Source organism: Salmo salar, chromosome ssa10 (genome assembly GCF_905237065.1).
Source record: "Salmo salar chromosome ssa10, Ssal_v3.1, whole genome shotgun sequence".
Classification (NCBI taxonomy): domain Eukaryota; kingdom Metazoa; phylum Chordata; class Actinopteri; order Salmoniformes; family Salmonidae; genus Salmo; species Salmo salar.
The window spans coordinates 65472716-65497418 of NC_059451.1; the positions used below are offsets into that span (position 1 = coordinate 65472716).

The following is a 24703-nucleotide window of genomic DNA, read 5'->3' on the forward strand; positions in this document are numbered from 1 at the left end:
AGTAGAGTCTTTTGTTAAGACATGTAGCTAGCTAGCTAGCTAGCTAGGTAAACAATTAACCATAATCACAACTAATGGCGTTAACTACTGTCACTAACCAACCAGGTTCAATGTTAGCTAGCTAACATTAGGCTATAGCTAGCTAAGAAAATGGCTCTGAGATACGAATGTCATACACGTAACATTAGCTAGGTAAACAATGAACCATAATCACAACTCATGATGTTACTACCCTGCATAAATCTGCAGGGAGCTAACCAACCAGGTTCAATGTTAGCTAACTAACATTAGGCTATAGCTAGCTAAGCAAATGGCTCTGAGATACGAATGTCATCCACGTAACGTTAGCTAGCGAGCCAGCCAGCTAATGTTAGCTAGCTAGCTAGGTAAACAATGAACCATAATCACAATGTATGACGTTACTACCCTGCATGAATCTGCAGGTAGCTAACCAACATTAGGCTGTAGCTAGCCAAGCAAATGGCTCTTTCTGACAATTGGAAACCTGTAATGTCTGAAAATGTAGCTAGCTAGACTCTTACCCTTGTGCATTATTCATGGTTGGACGCGTCTCCTGTCAGATGCCATGGATGCCCTTAGTTATGTAATCCGGAGATAGGTGTTTTCTCCATCTCCTTAGCTATCATACTAAAATTCCACTGATTTCATTAATGTCCTCCAGAAATGGAGAGCAACGCTTATGCAGATTTAATTCACACCACTTTTTTTTATACCTAGACATACTGACCAGCTCAAATAGACAGAAGCGTGCTATTTGGCAGACCAATCCAAACTCATCTCTCAGCATGTCATGATTTCAGCCAATCAGGGCTAGCGGGAAGGTTACTGACTTTTTCTTTGGCTAAGCCAACTAGGCTCATATTTTAACAATTTTATTCATATTTACAGTCGGTACACAAGTTTAAGGCACATGTTCACATTTTCGAGAAGGCATTTCTGTTAAAAAAAAAACGAGTTTTGATTAAAAAAAAGTAAGTTCAAACGTCTCCTGTGAAGTAGTGACCCGCTACATAAGCCTCATTTCCTGAAACGGGTCACATATTATCACTTATGAATGCAAGAAACAATGCCTTTTTTTTGCGACTTTTTCTAATCATAGCCGCACACCTCATGTAGCCTAGCCCACAGGCCTATATGTTTTGATAAGATTTTTCTCACAACTAAAGTGGCCAAATAACTTCTTAAAATGAAGCACATTAATCCGCTTAACAAAGGGGTAAGAGCCTAACTGGCGTACATAAGCAACGCATGAGTTGCAAGTTTTGTGAAGATAATTTTCCTGCCTGAGATTAGGCATCATTCTTGCTTACTGTTTACACAAGCTGAAGAAATGCACAAGAAAACCTTAAATACATAATATGCTACATAACCTTCTCTTGATGGGGAAATCTGTGTTTTTTATTTTTATTTTGAATAGCTGTAAATCCCCAACTGGAAAATTTGTCCCTTGGGAGATATTTATTTGGCCCACCAAGTTTTATGAGCCAAAATTATATGCTTTGTATTCGGAAAGTATTCAGACCGCTTGACCTTTTTCCACTTTTGTTATGTTACAACCTTAATGTAAAACTCATTAAATACTAATGTTCCTCATCAGTCTACACACAATACCACCCCATAATGACAAAGCAAAAAGTTTTGACATTTTTGCAAATTTGAGTATTCAGACCATTTGCTATGAGACTCGAAATTGAGCTCCGCTCCATCCTGTTTCCGTTGATCATCTTTGATGTTTTTACAACTTGATTGGAGTCCACCTGTGGTAAATTCAATTGATTGGACATGATTTGGAAAGACACACACCTGTCTATATAAGGTCCCACAGTTGATACTGCATGTCAGAGAAAAAAAACCAAGCCATGAGGTCGAAGGAATGGTCCGTAGAGCTCCGAGACAGGATTGTGTTGAGGCACAGATATGGGGAAGGGTACCAAAAAATGTCTGCAATCTTGAAGGTCTCCAAGAACACAGTGGCCTCCATTCTTAAATGGAAGTAGTTTGTAACCACCAAGACTATCCCTAGAGCTGGCCGCCCGGCCAAACTGAGCAATCGGGGGAGAATGGCCTTAGTCAGGGAGGTGACCAAGAGCCCCATGGTCACTCTGACAGAGCTCCAGAGTTCCTCTGTAGAGATGGGTGAAACATCCAGAAGGACAACCATCTCTGCAGCACTCCACCAATCAGGCCTTTACGGAAGAGTGGCCAGACAGAAGCCACTCCTCAGTAAAAGGCACATAACAGCCCACTTGGAGTATGCCAAAAGGCACCTACTCGCAGACCATGAGAAACAAGATTCTATGCTCTGATGAAACGAAGATTGGACTCTTTGGCCTGAATGCCAAGTGTCACGTCTGGAGGAAACCTGCCACCATCCCGAGTGGCGCAGTCGTCTAAGGCACTGAATCTGTGCTAGAGGCGTCACTACAGACACCCTGGTTCAAATCCAGGCTGTATCGCAACCTGCCGTGATTGGGAGTCCCATAAGGCGGCACACAATTGGCCCAGGTTTGGCCTGTGTATGCCGTCATTGTAAATAAGATTTTGTTCTGACTTGCCTAGTTAAATAAATGTTAAATAAAAAATAAATCCCTTCGGTGAAGCATGGTGGCAGCATCATGCTGTGGGGATGTTTTTCAGCGGCAGGGACTGGGAGATTAGTCATGGGAGATTGAGGGAAAGCTGAACGGTGCAAAGTACAGAGATCCTTGATGAAAACCTGCTCCAGAGCGCTCAGGACCTCAGACTGGGTGAAGGTTCACCTTCCAACAGGACAACAGCCAATACAATGCATGAGTGGCTTCGGGGCAAGTTTCTGAATGTCCTTGAGTGGCCCAGCTGTTAAGTTCCATGTTTTAAGTATCCCTATATTTCTGTTATTACGGGGCTATCACTCAGTCAAGAGTGCGCCTGCGCAGAAAGTCTGTTCGTTGATGGACCTAGCCTAGAGTGCAATGGCTACAGTGGGGCAAAAAAGTATTTAGTCAGCCACCAATTGTGCAAGTTCTCCCACTTCAAAAGATGAGAGGCCTGTAATTTTCATCATAGGTACACGTCAACTATGACACAAAATGAGAGAAAAAAAGATCCAGAAAATCACATTGTAGGATTTTTTTATTAATTTATTTGCAAATTATGGTGGAAAATAAGTATTTGGTCACCTACAAACAAGCAAGATTTCTGGCTCTCACAGACCTGTAACTTCTTCTTTAAGAGGCTCCTCTGTCCTCCACTCGTTACCTGTATTAATGGCACCTGTTTGAACTTGTTATCAGTATAAAAGACACCTGTCCACAACCTCAAACAGTCACACTCCAAACTCCACTATGGCCAAGACCAAAGAGCTGTCAAAGGACACCAGAAACAAAATTGTAGACCTGCACCAGGCTGGGAAGACTGAATCTGCAATAGGTAAGCAGCTTGGTTTGAAGAAATCAACTGTGGGAGCAATTATTAGGAAATGGAAGACATACAAAGACCACTGATAATTTCCCTCGATCTGGGGCTCCACGCAAGATCTCACCCCGTGGGGTCAAAATGATCACAAAAACGGTGAGCAAAAATCCCAGAAGCACACGGGGGGACCTAGTGAATGACCTGCAGAGAGCTGGGACCAAAGTCACAAAGCCTACCATCAGTAACACACTACGCCGCCAGGGACTCAAATCCTGCAGTGCCAGACGTGTCCCCCTGCTTAAGCCAGTACATGTCCAGGCCCGTCTGAAGTTTGCTAGAGAGCATTTGGATGATCCAGAAGAGGATTGGGGGAATGTCATATGGTCAGATGAAACCAAAATAGAACTTTTTGGTAAAAACTCAACTCGTCGTGTTCGGAGGACAAGAATGCTGAGTTGCATCCAAAGAACACCATACCTACTGTGAAGCATGGGGGTGGAAACATCATGCTTTGGGGCTGTTTTTCTGAAAAGGGACCAGGACGACTGATCCGTGTAAAGGAAAGAATGAATGGGGCCATGTATCATGAGATTTTGAGTGAAAACCTCCTTCCATCAGCAAGGGCATTGAAGATGAAACGTGGCTGGGTCTTTCAGCATGACAATGATCCCAAACACACCGCCCGGGCAACGAAGGAGAGGCTTCGTAAGAAGCATTTCAAGGTCCTGGAGTGGCCTAGCCAGTCTCCAGATCTCAACCCCATAGAAAATCTTTGGAGGGAGTTGAAAGTCCGTGTTGCCCAGCGACAGCCCCAAAACATCACTGCTCTAGAGGAGATCTGCATGGAGGAATGGGCCAAAATACCAGCAACAGTGTGTGAAAACCTTGTGAAGACTTACAGAAAACGTTTGACCTGTGTCATTGCCAACAAAGGGTATATAACAAAGTATTGAGAAACTTTTGTTATTGACCAAATACTTATTTTCCACCATAATTTGCAAATAAATTCATAAAAAATCCTACAATGTGATTTTCTGGATTTTTTTCTCTCATTTTGTCTGTCATAGTTGACGTGTACCTACGATGAAAATTACAGGCCTCATCTTTTTAAGTGGGAGAACTTGCACAATTGGTGGCTGACTAAATACTTTTTTCCCCCACTGTACCTTGTAGTGTGTTCATACGGTATAGTAAACTTTGTTAAACTGGAACCTTGTCGTTGTGTCATTTCGAGTTAACCTTGGTAGCAGAGGATGGCTAATAACTACAATGTGCCACCTCGCTTCAACGAGAAGAGGTCGTACGAAAGTTGGAAAAATTAACTTGGAATCTGGACACGGGTTACTAATCTGGACGCGAAAAAGCAAGCACTTGCGGTGGTACTATCGCTCAAGGGAAGAGCGAGAGATACAGCGCTGGAAATATCTGTTGAGGATTTGAACAATGATGATGGTATGGGAACTTTGATCAGAGCACTGTATTCTGTATTTATTTTAAGAAGAGAAAGACCGTGCCTACGAGGCATATTCAAACTTTGACAGTGTTACGAGAGATATTTCGGTTGCAATGACGGACTACATCATTGATTTCGAACAGAGATACACTAGGATGTGCAAGTACGACATGGTTCTCCCGGATGCAGTGTTAGCTTTCAAGTTGCTAGATACTGCCTGTCTACATGGTAGGGAGAAACAGTTGGCTTTGACTGCTTGTACTGTACTGACTTTTGCATCAATGAAGTCGGCACTAAAAATAATTTTTGGTGAAAAGACGTCTGTCGCGCCGTTAACAGATGGAATGCAAGCGAGTGACGGAGCATATTACACTGAGCAGCAGGGAAAAGGCGCCAAAAAGTCACATTCTCAAGACAACCAGAAGAGGGCGCCATTTCCTGGCACAAATCCACTAGACAAATATGGAAGGAGATCAAAATGTGCTGTTTGTCAAAGCACTTACCATTGGGTTAAAGACTGTCCTCATAAAAATGAACAAGTTAAACTAACAGAGGAAAATGTAAACACAGATATAGAGCAGTGTAACATTACACTGTTTTCAAATGAATCTGCTTCTGATACTGAGATTTTTATAGTTGAATCCTTATGATCTGCTGTGATTGATACTGCATGTACACGGACAGTGTGTGGTGCAAAATGGCTTGATGGCTATGTCAGTGAACTAAATATGAAAGAAGTACAAAATATGATTGACACACCAAGCAACAGAGCTTTCAAATTTGGAGATGGGAGAATTGTCCATTCTACCAAGCGAGTTAGTCTTACCAATTTTTGCTGGTATCTTAAGTGTCACATTGAAACAGAGGTAGTCCCTACAGATATCCCCTTACTATTAAGCAAAGCTTTGCTCAAGAAGGCAGGGGCTGTACTAGACATAAAAAATGACAAGGCAGTGATGTTTAAACAACCAGTGACTCTTGAACTTACTACCTCAGGCCACTATTGTGTAAACATTTTAGACAAAGACATCACACAGAATCCATGCAAAAATGAGATTCTGACGGACACAGAGCACATGGAGATTCTGACAGTCAGAGAACATGAACACAAAACAAAAACACAAAGTATTGTTAAAGCTTCACAAACAGTTTGGACATGCTACAGTTGACAGACTTCAGAAGTTACTCAGCAGTTCAGGGAATAAAGATGATGAGAGTATTTCCATTCTACAGCAGATAGTTAACAGTTTGTGAGACATGTCAAAAATACAGTAAACCTAAGCCCAAACCAGCTGTTGGTTTGCCACTAGCTTCCAAGTACAATGAAACAGTGGCTGTAGATCTACATGAGTTCGCACCAAGTGTGTGGTACCTTCACATAATCGACCACTTCACACGCTTCAGCGCTGGAAGCATTGTGAACACAAAGAAACCCAGTGACATCGTCAAGCACTTCATTCTTTCCTGGGTAAGTGTGCATGGCCCGCCCCAGAAATTGTACAGTGACAATGGAGGAGAATTCAATAATAATGAAATAAGAGAAATGGCAGAGAAATTCAACATGGAAGTAAAGACAACTGCTGCATACAGTCCATGGAGCAATGGACTTCTGGAGAGACGCAATCAAACACTCACAGAGATCATGCTGAAAGTGAAGCAAGACAATGGATGTGACTGGAACACAGCCCTAGATTGGGCTTTGATGGCAAAAAACTCAATGCACAATGTTCATGGTTACAGCCCATACCAACTACTGTTCGGGCAGAACCCTAATCTTCCCTCTGTACTAGTTGACAAGCCACCAGCAGTAGAAGGGGCCAGTGTGAGTGCAGGGGTTGGACAGCACCTTTCAGCACTACATGCAGCGAGAAAAGCGTTCACTGAAGCAGAGTGCTCAGAAAGAATTTGCAGGGCTCTGCGTAAACAGCTACAACCCACCGATGAGAAGTACGAAACTGGAAACAAAGTGTACTACAAACGAGTTGACTGTCAAGAGTGGAAGGGACCGGGAGTAGTCATTGGCCAAGATGGTGTGGTGATATTTGTGAGGCACGGAGGCATCATTGTCAGGGTGCATCACTCAAGATTGCGGAAAGTAAATGATCAACAAGATAGAGGGGCTGTTGCTGAGAATCATCCTAATGAAAAGGAGACAGTAACAGACACAAACCTACCAGATGTTATATCCAATGATATGGACACTGAAACTGACACAGGAAATGGAGCAGAGACCTTCAAACATGCCACATACTGTTGAGCGTTCAAATGAGGAAAACATTCAACAACAGCCACATGTGTTAAGAGAACATGGTTGTTCCAATCTGAAAACTGGACAAACTGTTAAATACATGGACAGAGAAAGTGGTATTCCACATACAGCAACCGTCATTGGACGAGCAGGAAAAGCCAAAGGAAAACACCAGAACTGGTACAACTTGCAGTACTCTGAACCAGTTACACTTTCTGGTACAACAGGGTCAGCTGACCTGTCACTTGTAGATAATCTCAGAATTGAACCAATGGAAAATCGAGAAAAACAGAATGACATTCAAAATGATGATGTACTTGAAACAAAGGACTTGTCATTTGACTCAGTTAACCTGTTATGGCTAGGGGGCAGTATTTTCACGGCCGGATAAAAAACGTACCCGAGTTAATCTGATTATTACTCCTGCCCAGAAACTAGAATATGCATATAATTATTGGCTTTGGATAGAAAACACCCTAAAGTTTCTAAAACTGTTTGAATGGTGTCTGTGAGTATAACAGAACTCATATGGCAGGCAAAAACCTGAGAAGATTCCATACAGGAAGTGAACTGTCTGACAAGTTCTTGTTCATCTTGGCTTTTTTTATTGAAGACTGAGGATTTTTGCTGTCCTGTGACACTTCCTACGGCTCCCATAGGCTCTCAGAAGGCGGGAAAAAGCTGAATGATATCGAGGCAGCCTCTGGCTGAAACACATTATTGCCTTTGGTAAGTGGCCGATCAGAGGACTATGGGCTTAGGCGCGTGCACGAGTCGACCCCATGCTTTATTTTCTTTCGTCTTTGAACCTAAACGCAGATTCCCGGTCGGAATATTATCGCTTTTTTACGCGAAAAATGGCATAAAAATTGATTTTAAACAGCGGTTGACATGCTTCGAAGTACGGTAATGGAATATTTAGAATTTTTTTGTCACGAAATGCGTCGTGCTCGTCACCCTTCTTTACCATTCGGATAGTGTCTTGAACGCACGAACAAAACGCCGCTATTTGGATATAACAATGGATTATTTGGGACCAAACCAACATTTGTTATTGAAGTAGAAGTCCTGGGAGTGCATTCTGACGAAGAACAGCAAAGGTAATAACATTTTTCTTATAGTAATTCTGACTTTGGTGAGTGCTAAACTTGCTGGGTGTCTAAATAGCTAGCCCTGTGATGCCGGGCTATCTACTGAGAATATTGCAATATGTGCTTTCACCGAAAAGCTATTTTAAAATCGGACATAGCGAGTGCATAGAGGAGTTCTGTATCTATAATTCTTAAAATAATTGTTGTGTTTTTTGCGAACGTTTATCGTGAGTAATTTAGTAAATTCACCGGAAGTTTGCGGGGGGTATGCTAGTTCTGAACGTCACATGCTAATGTAAAAATCTGTTTTTTGATATAAATATGAACTTGATTGAACAAAACATGCATGTATTGTATAACATAATGTCCTAGGGGTGTCATCTGATGAAGATCATCAAAGGTTAGTGCTGCATTTAGCTGTGGTTTGGATTTATGTGACATTATATGCTAGCTTGAAAAATGGGTGTCTGATTATTTCTGGCTGGGTACTCTGCTGACATAATCTAATGTTTTGCTTTCGTTGTAAAGCCTTTTTGAAATCGGACAGTATGGTTAGATAAAGGAGAGTCTTGTCTTTAAAATGGTGTAAAATAGTAATATGTTTGAAAAATGGAAGATTTTGTATTTTTGAGGAATTTGTAATTCGCGCCACGCCCATCATTGGCTATTGGAGCAGGTGTTCCGCTAGCGGAACGTCTATATGTAAGAGGTTAAGCTAGATGAGCTCAGTAATTGGAGGAAAAATTGAGTGTTTGAGGAAGTTAAAGACATTGGCCAAAAATGTGTCTCAACAAGGTGGGTGTGTACCCTTAAAGAATCCTTAACTGGAATGGTGCCTAAAGCACGTCTAGTGGCTAGTGGTTTTGAGGAGCTGGCTGCTAAACAACTCCCAAAAGACTCACCGACATGCGCCTCAGAGTCACTCGGATTGCTGATGTCAGTGATCTGCCAGAAAAAATTGAAACTTAATTCCATAGACATCAAATCTGCATTTTTGCAGGGAACAGAGCTGTCAAGGGACATTCACATCCGACCTCCGCCTGAAGCTAAATGCGAAGGAACACTGTGGAAACTAAAGAAGTGTGTGTATGGACTGGCAGATGCATCACTCTACTGGTACAACAAAGTCAAGGCAACAATGCTGAATACAGGTGGAAAACTGTCACAAGTGGATCCTGCAGTCTTTTATTGGCTTGATCAAGACTGCAGTGTGACTGGAGTACTTGCCTGTCATGTTGATGACTTAATCTGGGGTGGCTCACAGACCTTTGCTACAACTGTGATTCCAAACCTCTAAGCTGTTTTCCAGGTCGGCCGTGACGTACATGATAATTTTTGTTATGTTGGCATAGAGTTTATTACAGTTGATGGGACAATACTGATGCAACAGGAGAGCTATACCAAGAATCTTCAACCCATTCACATGGGTTCTTCAAGAGCCGTACAAAGGAATTCCCCTCTGTGGAATTGAAGCTGATCAATTGAGGTCAAAGATAGGACAAATTTTATGGGTTGCTAGACAGAGTAGACCTGATGTAATGTTTGATGGTTGCAACTTGGCATCTAACAGAAAACACACCACTGTACAAACCATTCATGAGGCAAACAGTCGCAACAAGTGACTTTAACGTTTCAGCATGTTGGAAAAGATGACTCTTTGAAACTAGTTGTCTTCAGTGATGCTTCGCTAGGGAACCTTACAGATGGAGGCAGACAAGGTGGACATCTAATCGTGTTAAAACCTCTTACATCTAGACGTTCCGCTAGCGGAACACCTGCTCCAATATCCAGTGATAGGCGTGGCGCGAATTACAAATTCCTCAAAAATACAAAAACTTCAATTTTTCAAACATATGACTATTTCACAGCATTTTAAAGACAAGACTCTCCTTTATCTAACCACACTGTCCGATTTCAAAAAGGCTTTACAGCGAAAGCAAAACATTAGATTATGTCAGCAGAGTACCAAGCCAGAAATAATCAGACACCCATTTTTCAAGCTAGCATATAATGTCACAAAAACCCAGAAGACAGCTAAATGCAGCACTAACCTTTGATGATCTTCATCAGATGACACACCTAGGACATTATGTTATACAATACATGCATGTTTTGTTCAATCAAGTTCATATTTATATCAAAAAACAGCTTTTTACATTAGCATGTGACGTTCAGAACTAGCATACCCCCCGCAAACTTGCGGGGAATTTGCTAACAATTTACTAAATTACTCACGATAAACGTTCACAAAAAGCATAACAATTATTTTAAGAATTATAGATACAGAACTCCTCTATGCACTCGACATGTCCGATTTTAAAATAGCTTTTTGGTGAAAGCACATTTTGCAATATTCTAAGTACATAGCCCAGCCATCACGGGCTAGCTATTTAGACACCCGGCAAGTTTAGCACTCACCAATATCAGATTTGCTATTATAAAAGTTTGATTACCTTTTGTTGTCTTCGTCAGAATGCACTCCCAGGACTGCTACTTCAATAACAAATGTTGGTTTGGTCCAAAATAATCCATCGTTATATCCGAATAGCGGCGTTTTGTTCGTGCGTCCCAGACACTATCCGAAATGGTAAATCAGGGTCGCGCGCATGGCGCAATTCGTGACAAAAAAAATCGAAATATTCCATTACCGTACTTCGAAGCATGTCAACCGCTGTTTAAAATCCATTTTTATGCCATTTTTCTCGTAAAAAAGCGATAATATTCTGACCGGGAATGTCCATTTAGCTAAACAGAGGAAAGAAAACAAAGCTTTCGGTCGACGCGGGCACGAGCCTGAGTCTCACAGTACTGTAACCAGCCACTACCCAAACGCGCTACTTTGTTTCAGCCAGAGCCTGCAAAGCCACGATTCAGCGTTTTGCCGCCTTCTGAGAGCCTATGGCAGCCGTAGGAAGTGTCACGGGACAGCTAAGATCCTCACTCTTCAATAAACAGAGACAAGAAGAACGACACCTTGTCAGACAGGCCACTTCCTGCATGAAATCTTCTCAGGTTTTTGCCTGCCAAATGAGTTCTGTTATACTCACAGACACCATTCAAACAGTTTTAGAAACTTTGGAGTGTTTTCTATCCAAAGCCAATAATTATATGCATATTCTAGTTACTGGGCAGGAGTAGTAACCAGATTAAATCGGGTACGTTTTTTATCCAGCCGTGAAAATACTGCCCCCTAGCCATAACAGGTTAATGGGTGAAGGAGGAAGATTCTCACCTATCTGTTGGCAGTCAAAAAGGATCAGAAGGGTTGTCCGAAGCACACTTGCTGGAGAAACACTTGCTCTTGCGGATGGAATTGACAATGCTATCTTTCTTGCAACTCTGTTCTCAGAGCTTACCACTGGTGAGACAAAACAGCACATTCTACCTGTAGTTTGTCACTGACAACTACTCATTAGTTGATGCTTTGAAGTCAACCAAGTCTGTCACAGAGAAAATACTTTCTCTTGAGATTTGCAGCATCAAGGAACTTAGTCAAGCACAGAGAATCCAGCGGATTCTGTGGTCGACCACAAAGGAACAGCTTGCTGACTGTCTGACTAAAAAAGGAGCATCCGGTCTTGTGCTCCTACAGGCTCTCAGTAATGGAAAGTGGCAGCTTGAGTAATACAAATAACTGTCACGCAACCCATTTTTAATGGGGAACTTGAATAATACTTGGACATTTAATTATGTTTTTGATGTTTAATTTGTCTTTAAAGAAAAGGGGGAGATTGTTAAGTTCATGTTTTAAGTATCCCTATATTTCTGTTATTACGGGACTATCACTCAGTCAAGAGTGCGCCTGCGCAGAAAGTCTGTTCGTTGATGGACCTAGCCTAGAGTGCAATGGCTACCTTGTAGTGTATTCATACGGTATAGTAAACTTTGTTAAACTGGAACCTTGTCGTTGTGTCATTTCGAGTTGACACCAGCCAGAGCCCGGACTTGAACCAGATTGAACCTCTGGAGAACATCTCTGGCGAGACATGCAAATAGCTGTGCAGCGACGCTCCCGATCCAACCTGGCAGAGCTTGTGAGGATCTGCAGAGAAGAATGGGAGAAACTCCCCAAATACAGGTGTGCCAAGCTTGTAGCGTCATACTCAAGAAGACTCAAGGCTGCAATCGCTGCCAAATGTTGCTTCAAGAAAGTACTGAGTAAATGATCTGAATACTTATGTAAATGTGATTTTTCTGTTATTTTTGCAAATGTATAAAAAAAAAAGTATCTAAATACCTGTTTTTGCTTTGTCATTATGGGTAATTTGTGTAGATTGAGGAGTAAAAAACTATTTAATCAATTAGGCTGTAACAAAATGTGAAAAAAGTCAAGGGGTCTGAATATTTTCCGAAGGCACTGTATGTAAAAACCAGATTAAATCAAGAGTAGTCTGATGGGTGACGATATTAGTCTGTCACTTGAGTTATATATTATCACTTGTGAATGATGCCCAGCGTCAGGCAAGAAACAATGCCTTTTTGGGGGACTTTTTCGAATCAAATTCGCACACCTCCTGTAGTCCAGCCCACAGGCCTATGTGCTATGATAAGGTTTGTATCACAACTAAGGTGGCCAAATAACTTCTTAAAATGAAACACATTAATCCGCTTTACAAGGGGTTTAGAGCCTAACTGGCATACATAAGCAGCGAGTGAGTTTCAAGTTTGGGGAAGATAATTTTCACCATAAAAATGTACTTTTATAATAAAAGTATTGCATGCATAATCGCATTTGCATTCACTTTTTATAATGGGGTTTTCCCGCTAATGGAACATTTGCGCTTATAGCCTACTGCCATGTGCGCATTGCTGCGCTTGTAATATGAAGAAATAGCCTAATAGTTGTTCAACATTTTAAGCTAAACGTTGTGATCTGTTGCGTCAGCCACATTGCGCATTTTTTTTATGTTAGTGGATTTATTAATTTGGGATCTATCGCATCCCACAACTGTCCCAGACTATGTTTGGAATATTTATTTCTGGCACATAATAGGTCTACTTTTGTACTATGGGGGTTAGTCGATTTACATAGGCTAGTGCTTTTGCTGTTTGTTAGGCCACTGTCTGCAAAAGGCATGAGTTTTTTTAGGGTGCATTATACAGCCACACAAAGGGGAGGCCGCTGGGAAATTCGAGACATTAGCAAGTGTTTCTCAAATTGTGAATGAGAGACTGTACACATGTTATAAACAAATATACAGTCAATAATACAATAGAGAAAGTCTATACACAGTGTGTGCAAATGAGGTGGGGTGAGGCAATAAATAGGCAAAAAGATTACAGTATGGCAAATTAAACACTGGGGTGATAGATGTGCAGAAGATGAGTGTGCAAGTAGTAGTACTAGGGTGCAAAGGAGCAAAATAAATAACAATATGGTGATGAGGTAGTTGGATGGGCTATTTACAGATTGGCTATGTACAGGTGCAGTGATCTGTGAGCTGCTCTGACGGCTGACGGCTGGTGCTTAAAGCTAGTGAGTTTTTGCTTGCGCAACTAACAAAGCAGAGCTCATGCCTTTTCAAGCAACTTTTTTCAAATCATCATGCAGCCATGCAATTATTAAAAATCAAAACATATAGCCCAACGTTTGTAGAACTACATTTATATTAATAACTAAATTAAGCATATTGGATTACCTATTCCTTTGTTAACTGCTCAATGCTGACTAGCCAAATGTGCGCACTCCCTCAAATCGTTTGGAGATTTTATTCCGCTTGGTTCAATTGTATTCTTAATACTATAAAATATTATAAAATAATGCCATGGAATTGTAAGCAAATCTTGTCTGCCAAATGAACTAGTGTAGCCCACAGCCATTTGGCATAGCCAGCTGGCTGACGTTACATTCCAAACCAAGTATTGGCGCTGGTGAGCTACTATGTACATCCACGATGAAGACGACATATAAATTCATGCGATAAACTGCATCTGCTCTTCTCCTGTGCGTTTGATAGTGTTAGTCGAGCGAGCTATTGAGTGTTGTAGTAGTAGCTAGTTTTCATTTCAGACCTAGCAGGTTTTTTAAAAGCTAAATATGCCAAGGAGGTGTGGTGTTGCTGGGTGCAGTAATACCCACAAGTCCTGGGTTACGACTCATTTGTTTCCCAAAACGAGAAGCTAGCTTTGAAGTGGGACTGTCTTTTCCGTTTGAAGGAATCTGATTTGAGTAAGGGAAACCGCAGGCGTGTTTACTGTATGCGGTGCTCATTTAACCCCGGAGGATTTCGATATCTATAACCAGTAGAAGGCAGGATTCGGAATGAGACTGTCTGAAACCAAGATCTGGGTGGGCATGTGTGGTGGTTAATTTCTGTATTACCAAATGAGGAGAGACAAACTTCACACACCAGTCAGAGTTATACTTAAACTACATCTTTAATAATAAGAGCTTTGGAATAGCAAAGACTTTAAACTATTCCCTATTTCTAATGATCCGTTGAGTGACAACACAATGGCTACTGAGATCTTTTATAGCAAAGATCCACCCCCCCTAGTTGACATGACAAACCACAGATATTAGGAACAGTTCATAAAGGAAGACTTTATAATGAGAAAGGAGTATCCCGTAGCCAGATGGCATTCGCTATAAATTATCGTTCAGTTTGGTCCCTAAGACAAGGTTCTAATCTCGTTCCTGGTACTTCATAGCACAAAACCACCAACTCATACAATGGCATAACTCAATTGTCAACTCTAGATACTCCCATCTCAAGTAAAACCCCTTCTTGACCCCTCTCCTGGACAAGCTCACTGAGGGGAGTGAGCTTCTAGGTCATACACTATCCCAGGATAAGTGCAACATCAGAGGGGACATACAATGGTTCCAGACACTGCCATACACCTCCCCCCAATGCCAAAGGAGGGAGTGACTTGCGCACAGACATTGTGGAGACAAGTAATTGGTTCCCCATTAATCACGCCATCCCTTCACATGGTTTAAGAATAGGTAAAGGCACATTCACATATGAAGACAATGTTCCATCCTGTCCTCGTCCCTTTCTGATATTCTGCATAGCACCAGAGACATGTAAAAGACAAGCCTGACCTCTCCCCTCTCTGGGCCCCAAGTGACTGAGCCCCAGCTGAGGGAAGAAGTACAACTGCCAACACCAAAAGTCCAAAGGGATACATTCTAATAACAAGTATATCACATAAGCATATTATGCAGATAAGACATCTTAATTATCTATGTTACCCAACTATCTTGTGAGAAGCATTTGATAGCCTTCTATAGTGGCTGTACTAATGAATTTAAAACCTTTTTTTGTAATAACATAGTATATGGGACTGATTTTAAGAAATCTTGCTTAATTAATTTGATATTATGGTGTTTCTATTCCACGAAACCCCTCTGGGTTTCCGTTAGGATGGAACTTCAGTGTGCTCTTTAAATAAATAAAATCTACACCACTTTTAACAGCACATTACTCAACACAAGTGAGACTCATGTCGCCTACGGTAGGCCTACGGTTTGTCAAAAAGTATGACGTGACTCTCCGCCAATAATTACATATAGAGGATTGGAGGATATTTCTGTAATTCAGTGATATTTATTCCCATAGTAATTCGTTATGGATCTATAATTAAATAAACATCGGCATTTTGAAAGAGTATTTTTATCCTTTTATTAACGAAAGCATAACATTACTAGTTACATAGTTTTCGTTTGAACGTGCAGACTGGCACTAAGAACAGTGGGAACGTTTCCCTAGTCAGCGCCATTATTAGTGCAATGCCCCTTAAAGTACAACCCCACCCCCCTTCTCGTCCTCCCTTCCCCATGGGCTAGGTCATTCTTGTGTCATTCTGCGGCCCATCTCGTTCCCCCTGCTCTCGTGCCTTGAACCTCGCACGCTTTCAGTGGATACAGCTGGAGAGCTGCAAGGCAATACCATTGTGAGCCACTCGGGAGCCATAACCAATATGACGTCCTGCTAATAACAGGAGTAATAATATATTCTTGAGAATACCCAAGGGTCTTTTATAGAATTCAAAATTAATAATAATAATCGTTTGGTTTAAAAATAACTATTTTGGAGATTTCGTTTTCAAATAACATAAAATGAGCGAGGAAAAAGGCTGTTCTTGAACATGGGGTGAGACATTGTTACGAATTTGTAAATAAAGCCAGTTTGTTATTTAGAATTATTTATTTCTGTTTTTAGAGGGGGAGAAACCAAAAAAACCTACAGTCATCTCATGGGTCTCTCAGTCAAGGGCGGCATGGGTATTGAACCAGCATCTGTAGCAACACAGCTTGCACTGCTATGTAGTGTCTTAGACCGGTCGGGAGTGGGCTACATACTAGAGCAAAATAATCCTAACAAAATAAAAGAATAAAACACTTAGTGTAACAACAGTTTTAGTAAGTCATGCACAATTATCAGTTTCTATTTAGGTTTATGTCACCCATTCATTGTCAGTTAGACACAGGAGGACTCAAAGGCAAAATCAGTGCTCTAACTTGCCCTGGTCTGGCGCAATGAAGTGGTGATGCAGGGTACTGTACTAAACCACAAATTACCTCTAAATCCCGCAGCATAATCACAAACCTCTTAGTGGAGCAACCACTGTAAGCCTACACTGCCTGCAATGTTTTTGACCAGCTAACTTAGCTAGTGTCATAGCCTCTCTCTCTCTGCTAGCTAGCAAGTTTATCCAGCTTGTCAACTTGTGACTGTGTTCCAAAAACATGTCAACACTTTGCTGGGATTGAGAAATGGGAGCCAGTCAGCCAGCCACCTCTCCTACTTGGATAGCTAGCTAACGTCAGCTAAAGTTATTTTTGCCGGTGGTCCTGTTTGTCATTGTATACCAGAAGTTGTCTGCCAAAATTTGGTAAATATCATTCATTGCATACCAAGTTGTCAGCCTAAAATGTTGTGCCTAAAATTGTCCGCCAAAAGTTTGCTGTCTAGCTAGCAAAGTCAATTGACAACCTAGCTAGCTAATTCACTTTTAGCTCTATTATATAATATTGCTTGCATGATGTGATAAATGATAGCTTTATAAATACATTGCGCTGATATATTAGTCTGAGATAAGATATACAGTTTGAAGTCGGAAGTTTACATACACCTTAGCCAAATACATTTAAACTCAGTTTTTCACAATTCCTGACATTTAATCCTAGTAACAATAACCTGTTTTAGGTCAGTTAGGATCACCACTTTATTTTAGGAATGTGAAATGTCATAATAATAGCAGAGATAATGATTTATTTAAGCTTTTATTTCTTTCATCACATTCCCAGTGTGTCAGAAGTTTACATACACTCAATTAGTATTTGGTAGCATTGCCTTTAAATTGTTTAACTTGGGTCAAACGTTTCGGGTAGCCATCCACAAGCTTCTCACAATAAGTTGGGTGAATTTCGGCCCATTCCTCCTGACAGAGCTGGTGTAACTGAGTCAGCTTTATAGGCCTCCTTGCTCGCACATGCTTTTTCAGATCTGCCCACAAATTTTCTATGGGATTGAGGTCAGGGCTTTGTGATGGCCACTCCAAAACCTTAACTTTGTTGTACTTAAGCCATTTTGCCACAACTGTGGAAGTATGCTTGGGGTCATTGTCCATTTGGAAGACCCATTTGCGACCAAGCTTTAACTTCCTGACTGATGTCTTGAGATGTTGCTTCAATATATCCACATAACTTTCTTGCCTCATGATGCCATCTATTTTGTGAAGTGCACCAGTCCCTCCTGCAGCAAAGCACCCCCACAACATGATGCTGCCACCCCCGTGCTTCACGGTTGGGATGGTGTTCTTCGGCTTGCAAGCCTCCCCCTTTTTCCGCCAAACAGAACGATGGTCATTATGGCCAAACAGTTCTATTTTTGTTTCATCAGACCAGAGGACATTTCTCCAAAAAGTACAATATTTGTCCCCATGTGCAGTTGCACACCGTAGTCTGGCTTTTTTTATGGTGGTTTTGGAGCAGTGGCTTCTTCCTTGCTGAGCAGCCTTTCAGGTTATGTCGATATAGGACTCGTTTTACTGTGGATATAGATACTTTTGTACCTGTTTCCTCCAGCATCTTCACAAGGTCCTTTGCTGTTCTTGGATTGATGTGGACTTTTCGCATCAAAGTACGTTCATCTGTAGGAGACAGAACGTGTCTGCTTCCTGAGCGGTATGACGGCTGTATGGTCCCATGGTGTTTATACTTGCGTACTATTGTTTGTACAGATGAACGCGGTCACGCTGCATTGTTGACAATATGAACGAGCGGTGCAGATTGCGATTCGATTTGAGCAGGGCGCGCCTCCCCACCCATTTTTTCACACTTTTACAGTGTTAGTTTAATCAGCGGTTGTACAATATGATACAAAAATCCGAAATGATATGACTTCTTTCTTGTGTGCGGGCATGCGTTTGTATTCCTGTATTGGAACTATAATTAAATACACGTTGAATTTAACTGATCCTGCTGTATTGTCCTTTTAGTGTGTGTGATTTGAGGCTTTAAAAAAAAGATACATCATTTTTGTGTGATTTCAGGGCAGGCAGGAGGGTGTCCAGATCGACCCTTGGGAGGATACTGACTACAGCATCTATAAGGTCACAGACCGCCACGGCTTCCTGCAGTAAGTTAACATGACCGCTCCGACAGTGTTCACCTCTCTTCTGGAGCCAGGGGTTTACTTCAACCATGTGCCTAGGTTTAGGGCTTCAACCTTAGCAGAGTACTGGGTTTAGAGTACACACACACAATATGCACATGCGAGGAGAAGAGAAGTGAAACTTTAATCCGCTGTAATGAACGCACCATTATCCACTGACTCACCTTTTGTTTGTGTCTTTCTCCTCAGCGAAGAGGAGCTGCCGACTCCGAGCGCAATTGAAGAGAAGGTATGTACTGCTGATTACCTTTGGGTTGATTGATTGATTGATTGATTTGTTTATTTCTTCTGTCTTCCCTTCAGCAAAAGCATCAGGAGATTGAGCGGGTGGAGAAATGGCTGAAGATGGTCAAGAAGTGGGACAAGTACAGGAACAGTGACAAGGTTACCGACCCAGTGCTGACTATACGCACCTTAAACACCTCAGCCCTCTCTCTCTCTCATTTGTTCTTTGCTTCCCTTTTTCAATCTCACTTCAATCTCCAGTCTTATAATTTTTGGGACAGAGGGGGAATCATTAGTTGTAGTTTTCCTTTTTCCTCTTTTAGCCCTTGCGTCTTTGGTAAAGATAGTGTACTAGGGGAACCCCCTCTTTAATGATCACCCCATCTCTATCTACTCTCTCTGGTCTTTCTCTTTCTTGTCTTTCAGTCTGGTCTCTTTAGAAGGTGAAGCGTGTTTAAGGCAGTCTTAATATAGCTCTTCCTCTCTCTTCTCTCTTTCTCTGGTCTCTCTGTTTCTTTGGTCTTTCTCTCCCCATCTCTAGATGGTGAAGCGTGTGTACAAGGGAATCCCCCTCCAGTTGAGAGGCCAGGCCTGGGCTCTGCTACTGGACATAGAGAAGGTGAAGCAGGAGAACTCTGGAAAGTATGAGGTAAGCACACTATAGAATTAAACCCTTTCTCCCTCCATCTTGCCGTCTTATAGGCTTGGTGGAATGTTTGTAATATTGCTATATTGCACACCTATCCACATCCTTTCAGATCTACAGAAGAGCCTAGGGGTAGGGGCTAGGGGTTGATTTGGGATTCTGCAGAAGGGTAGCTCTCCTGGAGGAGAGTTGGCTACCCCTTGTATACAGCAGACCTGGGTTTAAATAATAATAGGGTATTTCAATTACTTTGAAAGACATTTTGAAGTAAGTATTTAGATTTTGGATTTATTTGAAAAGAGAAGTAATTTAATTTTGGAATGTATTTGGAAATACACTTAAAGTATAAACTGACTCAAGTACACTCATGCTTTTAACCCAGGTCAGTTTGGTGTTGGTTTAGTATTTGAAATAATGTATTTGAAAATACTTTCAAATAGTATGGTATTTTTAGGAAAGTTCCAATAGGAGTAGTTGATTTGGGCCACATTATTTCTTAATACACATGTATTTAAACCCAGGTCTGGTATACATTAACTGATGTTATTCTGCTTGGTTCTTTTATGGCCAGACTATGAAGGAGCAGGCCAGGAGTTTCTCTACAGAGATCAAACAGATTGATCTGGATGTCAACAGAACCTTCCGGAACAACATCATGTTCATGGAACGCTTTGGAGTCAAGTACGTCATACTCAGTTATCACCCTAAAGCCACTAACTAGGGCTGTAACAAAGCATGCTATTGCTATATCATGAATAGGGTTGTACAATTCCGTAAACTTTCTCAGGAAGTTTCCAGGTTTTTCCGAAATTCCACTTGGAAGATTACCGGAACCATGAGGGACTAAGCAGGGAAAACCCTTCAACCAGAATTTCAGAAAAACCTGGGAAATTCCTTGGAATTTTGCACTCATTATGCACATCATGTTCATGGGCTGCTTCGGAGTCAAATATGTCATACTCATCTTTATCACCCTAAAGTCACTAACCAGGGCTGTAACAATGCATGCTATTGGTATTTTATGATTAGGGTTGTATGATTCTGGAAACTTTCACAGGAAGTTTCCAGGTTTTTCAGAAATTCTGCTTGGAAGATTACCTGAACCAGGAGGGAATAAGCAGGGAAAACCCTTCAACCAGAATTTCGGGAAAAACCTGGGAAATTCCTTGGAATTTTGCACTCCTTATTATGCAAATTATGTTGTTCATGGGCCATTTCAGAGTCAAGTGAGACACCTGTTACTGCTACACCATCAGGCACATCAGGCCTGGGCAATTACTTTCCATGGAGGGCCATATAAAAATATAATTTTGCCATTGCGGGCCAGAATCATATCAAATCAAATTGTATTTGTCACATCCACATGGTTACCAGATGTTATCCTGTTAGGGCTAGGGGGCAGCATTGACACGGCTGGATAAAAAACATACCCGATTTAATCTGGTTACCACTCCTACTCAGTAACTAGAATATGCATATACTTATTACATATGGATAGAAAACACCCTAAATTTTCTAAAACTGTTTGAATGGTGTCTGTGAGTATAACAGAACTCAAATGGCAGGTCAAAACCTGAGAGATTCCTTTACAGGAAGTGGCCTGTCTGACCATTTCTGGAACTTCTTTGCCATCTCTATCATTTACTAAGGATCTCTGCTCTAACGTGACACTTCCCACGTCGTCCATAGGCTCTCAGAGCCCGGGAAAAAAGAGAATGTCGTCATTCCAGCCCCAGGCTGAAACACATTATCGCCTTTCTCAAGTGGCCCATCAAGAGACACTAGCTTATGCGCGTGACCCCGACCGCCCCCGCCTTTGGGATTTTTTCCTCTGTTTGCCGAAAAGGAGATTCCCTGTCGGAATATTATCGCTTTTCTACGAGAAAAATGACGTAAAAATTGATTTTAAACAGCGGTTGACATGCTTCGACGTACGGCAATGGAATACTTTGAATTTTATTGTCAGGAATTGCGCCAAGCGCGCGACACTTCTTTACTATTTCGGATAGTGTCTGGAACGCACGAACAAAACGCCGCTATTCGGATATAACGATGGATTATTTTGGACCAAACCAACATTTGTTATTGAAGTAGACGTCCTGGGTGTGCATTCTGACGAAGACAACAAAAGGTAATGACATTTTTATAATAGTAAATATGATTATGGTGAGTGCTAAACTTGCCGGGTGTCTAAATAGCGAGCCCGTGATGCCTGGGCTATGTACTTAGAATATTGCAAAATGTGCTTTCACCAAAAAGCTATTTTAAAATCGGACATATCGAGTGCATAGAGGAGGTCTGTATCTATAATTCTTAAAATAATTGTTATGCTTTTTGTGAACGTTTATCGTGAGTAATTTAGTAAAATGTTAGCGAATTCCCCGTAAGTTCGGGTATGCTAGTTCTGAACGTCACATGCTAATGTAAAAAGCTGGTTTTTGATATAAATATGAACTTGATTGAACAAAACATGCATGTATTGTATAACATAATGTCCTAGGGTTGTCATCTGATGAAGATCATCAAAGGTGAGTGCTGCATTTAGCTGTCTTCTGGGTTTTGGTGACATTATATGCTGGCTTGAAAAATGGGTGTCTGATTATTTCTGGCTTGGTACTCTGCTGACATAATCTAATGTTTTGCTTTCGTTGTAAAGCCTTTTTGAAATCGGACAGTGTGGTTAGATTAACGAGAGTCTTATCTTTAAATGGCTGTAAAATAGTCATATGTTTGAGAAATTGAAGTAATAGGATTTTGAAGATTTTGAAAATCGCGCCACAGGCTGGCAGTGGCTGTTACGTAGGTGGGACGAATTCGTCCCGCCGGTCCCATAGAGGTTAATGCGAATGTAGCGAAATGCTTGTGCTTCTAGTTCCGACCATGCAGTAGTATCTAACAAGTAATCTAACAATTTCACAACAACTACCTTATACACACAAGTGTAAAGGAATGAATAAGAATATGTACATAAAAATATATGGATGAGCGATAGCCGAACGGCATAGGCAAGATGCAGTAGATGGTATAGAGTACAGTATATACATTTGAGTAATGTAGGGTATGTAAACATTATTTAAAGTGGCTAGTGATACATTTATTCCATCCAATTTTTAATTAAAGTTGGCAGCAGACACTCAATGTTAGTGATGGCTGTTTAACAGTCTGATGGCCTTGAGATAGAAGCTGTTTTTCAGTCTCTCGGTCCCCGCTTTGATGCAGCTGTACTGACCTCACCTTCTGGATGATAGCGGGGTGAACAGGCAGTGGCTCGGGTGGTCGTTGTCCTTGATGATCTTTTTGGCCTCCCTGTGACATCGGGTGGTGTAGGTGTCCTGGAGGGCAGGTAGTTTGCCCCCAGTGATGCGTTGTGCAGACCTCACTACCATCTGGAGAACCTTACGGTTGTGGGCGGAGAAGTTGCCGTACCAGGCGGTGATACAGCCCGACAGGATGCTCTTGATTGTGCATCTGTAAAAGTTTGAGTGTTTTTGGTGATATGACACATTTCTTCAGTCTCCTGAGGTTGAAGAGGCGCTACTGCGCCTTCTTCACCACGCTGTCTGTGTGGGTGGACCATTTCAGTTTGTCCGTGATGTGTACGCCAAGAAACTTATGTCAGCAGAGTACCCAGCCAGAAATAATCAGACACCCATTTTTCAAGCTAGCATATAATGTCACAAAAACCAAAACCACAGCTAAATGCAGCACTAACCTTTGATCTTCATCAGATGACACTCCTAGGACATTGTTATACAATACATGCATGTTTTGTTCAATCAAGTTCATATTTATATCAAAAACCAGCTTTTTACATTAGCATGTGACTAGCATGTGACTAGCATTCCCACCGAACACTTCCGGTGAATTTACTAAATTACTCACGATAAACGTTCACAAAAAACAGAACAATCATTTTAAGAATTATAGATACAGAACTCCTTTATGCAATCGCTATGTCCGATTTTAAAATAGCTTTTCGGTGAAAGCACATTTTGCAATATTCTGAGTAGATAGCCCGGCCATCACAGGCTAGCTATTTTGACACCCACCAAGTGTGGTACTCACCAAACTCAGAATTACTATTAGAAAAATTGGATTACCTTTGCTGTTCTTCGTCAGAATGGACTCCCAGGACTTCTACTTCAATAACAAATGTTGGTTTGGTTCCAAATAATCCATAGTTATATCCAAATAGCGGCGTTTTGTTTGTGCGTTCAAGACACTATCCGAAGGGTAAAGAAGGGTGACGTGCCCGACGCGTTTCGTGACCAAAAATGTCAAAATATTCCATTACTGTACTTCGAAGCATGTCAAACGCTGTTTAAAATCAATTTTTATGCAATTTTTCTCGTAAAAAAGCGATAATATTCCGACCGGGAAACCCTGTTTTCGTTCAGACGAAAAAATAAAAACATGGTATCGGCTCGTGCACGCGCCCCATTCTCATTGTTCTCAGATCGAGCACTATCCAAATGCGCTACTGTTTTTCAGCCATGGCCTGCAAAGTCATCATTCAACGTTCTGGCGCCTTCTGAGAGCCTATGGGAGCGTTAGAAAATGTACATTATGCCAGAGATCCCCTGTTTTGGATAGAGATGATCAAGAAGGCCAAGAAATAGTCAGAGAGAGCGCTTCCTGTTTGGAATCTTCTCAGGTTTTTGCCTGCCAAATGAGTTCTGTTATACTCACAGACACCATTCAAACAGTTTTAGAAACTTTAGGGTGTTTTCTATCCAAATCAAACAATTATAGTGAAGTCTCTGATGGGCATTGACTAGAGCAGTGAAGTCAGGTATAGTTTCTGATGTCGCTATGCCCAGGATTGCTGAGAGGTGAGAGTCAGTAAGAGTTGAAATATAACAAGTCGAGGCAAAGATCATCACTGAAAATGTCTGTTCACATACATAGGTTGACCCAAACAGTACAAGCACCTTCTGAGCATGACTCCTAATCTTGGGAAAATTTTGTTCATCGAGAGATGCATAGTTTTCCAATCACTGC

The 24703-nt window shown here is 41.4% G+C and overlaps 1 protein-coding gene across 1 annotated transcript in view; it reads left to right on the forward strand.

Moving 5' to 3' along the window:
• si:dkeyp-19e1.3 (uncharacterized) overlaps positions 1-24703 on the forward strand; it is a 117935-nt gene that overhangs the window by 43323 nt on the left and 49909 nt on the right. The window contains exons 3-7 of the mRNA XM_045688026.1: positions 18710-18795; positions 19021-19060; positions 19135-19215; positions 19598-19705; positions 20274-20383. Coding sequence (XP_045543982.1) covers positions 18710-18795; positions 19021-19060; positions 19135-19215; positions 19598-19705; positions 20274-20383 — 425 coding nt within the window. The remainder of the gene's footprint in view (positions 1-18709; positions 18796-19020; positions 19061-19134; positions 19216-19597; positions 19706-20273; positions 20384-24703) is intronic.